Source organism: Ixodes scapularis, unplaced genomic scaffold (assembly GCF_016920785.2).
Source record: "Ixodes scapularis isolate PalLabHiFi unplaced genomic scaffold, ASM1692078v2 PGA_scaffold8__174_contigs__length_109621045, whole genome shotgun sequence".
Lineage (NCBI taxonomy): Eukaryota > Metazoa > Arthropoda > Arachnida > Ixodida > Ixodidae > Ixodes > Ixodes scapularis.
Window position 1 is genome coordinate 6,099,965 of NW_024609883.1, and position 4,598 is coordinate 6,104,562.

General features: G+C 45.7%; 1 protein-coding gene across 1 annotated transcript; it reads right to left on the minus strand.

The window, feature by feature from the left end:
- Window positions 1-1,057: 1,057 nt before the first annotated feature.
- Window positions 1,058-2,251, minus strand: LOC120843248. Its single transcript, XM_040214537.1, has one exon. It carries the CDS (start codon window positions 2,249-2,251, stop codon window positions 1,058-1,060), a length of 1,194 nt encoding a protein of 397 aa, XP_040070471.1.
- Between the last annotated feature and the right edge of the window lie 2,347 nt (window positions 2,252-4,598).

Sequence of the window (4,598 nt, forward strand, 5' to 3'; positions counted from 1 at the left end):
AGAATGTCGTCTTCTCTGTAATCTCCTGCATCTAGGGAAACACTTTTCGTTTCCAAGAGGCTCACTTTGTGCTCCAAGCTTTGAGCAGCAGCTGGCAAATTATCTCTGTTGACCTCTCTTGCACGCAGCATTCTTGGACTTGATTTTGCTTCAAAGGAATTCATTTCAAAGCTCTGCGGCAACTGGTGCCGTGATGCAAGCGTCTTGCAGATGTTTCTGAAATTTTTTACCTTTGAAGCCATGGCTTTAAAATACTGATGCTTTGCTTCAAAGCGAAGGCACCTGTATTGGCGCAAAGGTCCAAGGGCAGCTGTCATCCTTGCGTAGTGCACAATGTAGTGGATTTTTGGGAGGATCCTTGCCTCAGGGTACATCTCTGTGAATGCTTGGATGAAGTCTTCCACTAGAACTTCGAGGTATGCAAGCCAGTCCTCGGGAATCTCTTTAGAGAGCACCACATCAACAATCTGTGCAGCTGGAGGAGCACATTCCGGTGTCTGTTTCCTTCCGGAATAGATGTTCCGAATATCAGGGGATAGAGTCTGAACAGGCACCGTTTTTGAGAGGCCGTGCCTTTGAGGCTTGCTCCTCCCTGAATAAATGCAGCTGTCAGTGGTTCTGGACGGTTTTTCCTGTCATTGAACCCGGAAGGAAAAGTCTCCACTCTCTTCAGATCCTCCAGGCTCAGAGTGCCTTCGTCCATTAGACTTTTTGTGACATGCTTAATGATAAATGCAACCGCACCTTCAAAAAGATCGTGCATGACGTCAAGGGCCATTTGCATCATGACATCAAAATAGGTCAACTGTGATATTGGGGATGGGCCGACAACACCATACAGCTTGCAATTGACCTGAGGGTTTATCTTAACTGCAGCTGAGTGGCTGTTGTGGTTATCTCTTGTCTTTATTTGGCAGTGCTCTTCACTTGTCACGGTACGAAGGTCGCGACTTGTCACCATACAGTAGCGGCATACACGCCCTTGCGAAAAACACGCCGAAAACCCTCCTAACTTATGTTTGGAGAGATTGTCGCCACACGCTGCCATCACAATAACCTACACATTTTGTGGAACACAATTTATAGCTGCAGTGAGGCCAGTGCTGCTGAGTTCTTCCAAATCGTCAAGTAGTGGTTTCAGGATGGCACAAAGCCCATGTTTTTCGACATCCTTAAATTTTGCTAGAATGACTAAGTAGACAGACCTCAACCTTGATCTGTACCGTGGGTGGATGTTTAGCAGTGTGAAATACACTGTTGTCAGCTTGTGGACTCCACGTTTGGCCCCGAGGGGGTTGGCAATTTCCACCTCGTCCATGTAGAGTAGCACAAAGAGCGTCATTACAGATGCGTCTGTCACAACATCTCGTAACCTTTCATACACGGATCCATCCCTGAAGTCTTTATAGGTCTTGTACCCATCGTCTGTCAAAGTGGGGACATGCTCATCAATTAAGAGTTCTGGAGCTGCCTTCAACTGGAGGATATTTGTAAGCACTTTTCCAATCGATACATATTGAAATGTGTCACCTTCATCTCCGACTTTCATTTCATCTGGACTCACAAACGGAAACATGTTTCTTGCGAACTGCTCTCGTGCATGCTTTGACCTGACACAGCTGAAAATCTGTTCAACAAAGGTGCAATCAAGTGGAGTTGCTAGTTCTCTGGGCAGTGCGTGGTAGCTGAATAGCAAGGCCTGTTTAACCTGTCCAGCAAATTGTTCTAATACAACCTGATGCATGAACCGCATGTCTGCAAACACCAAGTCTGCTGCACTGTGAGGCACCTTGTGCTCTTCTGTCAACTTAAAGAAACACATGCAGACAGTCTTGGTCATGGTGGAAAGAAACTCTTCAAATGTCTGAGGCTTGGTGGTGCTGGTGGATGGTGGATTGTCACGACTTCCACCTGGGAGAACTAGGTCATCCTGCGCACTTTCATCTGGGAGAACTGGGTCATCCTGCGCACTTTCATCTGGGAGAACTGGGTCATTCTGTGCACTTTCACACTCCATGGGGCTTTCTAGTTGCGGAGGTTCAGGTGGCGAAATGGCATCCTTGTGCTTCCGGTATAGATGTTTTCTGCACGACTCGACGTGCCTGTATGACTTTCCACAACTGTCCACAGCACATGTGACAAGGAAGTTGTGCTCTCCACTGTGCACGACACCGAGATGACTAACGACCACAGTCAATTTTTCATCAAAAAATTTGCAACGGGGGCACTGAAAGAAGTAAATTTTCTCCATGTTGTAACCGCCTCTCAACCGGCGTTAAGTGTTCTGACAAAGTTCTGCTTGCTTGCTTCGATCTAATCACGCCAAAAGAGAAAGGGAAACTCCACGTTTTTCTGTGTTTTTCTTTTTAAAAAGACGCCAGCATTTCTCGTGCTAGCATCTATCGCGAGTTCGGTGCCCCTGATTGGCCTATTCAACGTCCTACTCTTTCGGAAGCAGCAGACGGCTCTTTAGAGGACACAGAGCAGTGAACTCTGCCTGTAGTAAAATTGCGCGAATGTGGTGTTGACGCGACGCACCATAACCGAGCACCCTCAACGCGCGTTGAAGCACACGTGAAGATGGCCGGTTCTGATAGAACCCAAAGACAATCTCCGAAGCGGCATATCTTATTGTACGAAGCATATCTCCGAAGCGGCATCCTTTGTATACGAGTCGGCTGTTTACCTAGTTATAGGGCCCCCCTCTCTATCGCGTAAACCTTAAAATTTGGCGCGATGAACGCTACGAGCTGCCCGAGCCAATTCATAGCCCGTGGCATGTCATGTGACTTCTCTGTTCTGGCGTCACTCCCCCTCCCCCAAGAGGACACGTGACACTCTCCGAGCTATGGACTGGCTCTAGTGGCTCGTAGCGTCCTTTGCGATCCATCGTAGAGGAACAAAGTATAGCTGCGCGCAGCCTTGCCAAAGGTACAGGCCTGAAAGTGTAACCAACTGAGCGTTGGGAGCTACGTGCCCACCGGACCAATAGCCAAGCAGGGGCACCGGATTTCCCCATGGTTACTCCATTACGAAATCTTAATACAAGGCCCGGGCGCCCAGGCTTGCCTGCGAGCGTTTTAGTTTCGCCTGCACCTCTTTTTCTGTACGCACAGCAGCAAATCGCTGCTCTAGAGCTGAGAAAAAATGAGCGTTACTTGTATAGTGAAGTACAAGGAGTCCTGCAAAAAGCTGGTTGTAGGCGGCGAGAAGGCTGCGGCGGATGTGAGAACGGCTCTTCTCACAAGCCCCTTTAGAGATAACCATGTTGAATATACCTGAGACTGGGGTAGAAAAACATAAAAGTCGAAGAAACAGAACGGGACAGGACGACGTCTCAAACTCAGCTAACAGGTTTATTCAGTCCTCCTCCTTATATAGTCCACAAACAGCCCACCACCAACACAAAGGGGCAACTCTAACCAGTTCAACCGCCAAACCCTCCAGACAGTCACTACCAACACAAAGGGACAACCTCTAAACAGTCCAAACGCCAAACCCTGTAATTCCAAACTAGCGCTATGGACGGCCTTCATGCCGATTCACAAAGATAACTCAGCAATCTCCCCCAAAATATAACAAAAGGACCATTACCTCTTCCAAAGTAACAAGGATCCTCAAACACATAAAAAAAAAAAAAAAAGAGAGAGAAAAAAAAAAAAAAAAAAAACTTTTTTTTTTTTTCTTTTTTCCTTTTTTTTTTTTTTACTTAAATTGTTTTCCTTTCCTCCTCGACGAAAGGATGACACGCACTTAACCTAAAACGGTGCAAAGTTGAACAGTACAGCTTTCCCTCTGTCCACCCAAAAAAAGAAAAAAAAATATATATACATATATATATACACATAAATATAACTATATTTTTAAAAAACTTTTGGAATTTTTACCGAACTGTAGCGACGCCTGGCTTATGCAATTACCTAAAGACTTTATTCGCACCGTCTCCCTTACTAGCCTTTTTGTATCATTCCTCTCCTTGTGAATGATTTCTGTCTCCGACCAAATAGCAGTGCAGTTGTTACATTCGTTGACATGTTTTGCGATTTCTGAGTTCGGTGCATTGTTCTTCACGTTTCTTTTGTGTTCACTTAATCTGTCGTTGATGCATCGTGATGTTTGTCCTACATACTTAAACCCGCATTCCAGTGGTATCTCATACACCACACCATTCTCGCAATCTACCGATTTTTCTCGATGGTTCTTTCTGCAATTGTTCGCACCTGTCTGAAATGGCGTCAATCTACTAAGTTTAAAATCTGAGCTGAAGACCGTGTCTACTCCAAACTTTTTCGCACAAGCCTTCAAGTTGTGCGAAATTTCATGAAAATAGGGGATCACGGCGAAACCAGTCCTTTTACCCTGTTCCTTTTCTCTCCTTCCTTTAATAACTATTTCTAACTGCCGTTTGATAAAACTGTCTTTATACCCTACATTGATCAACCTTTTGCATTGTCTTTTAACCGAATCCGTGATGAAATGAACACACGATCTGTCCAGCGCGTTTCTGACCAACGACTTTACAACCCCAGCTTTTACGGTCTTGGAATGACAGCTAATCCTTGGCAACACCGGTTTAGAACTTTCTTTTCCGTATTCCC

Bases quoted from the DNA above. Each gene is read 5' to 3' on its own strand.
- LOC120843248 (XM_040214537.1), bottom strand. From the start codon at position 2,251: ATGGAGAAAATTTACTTCTTTCAGTGCCCCCGTTGCAAATTTTTTGAT.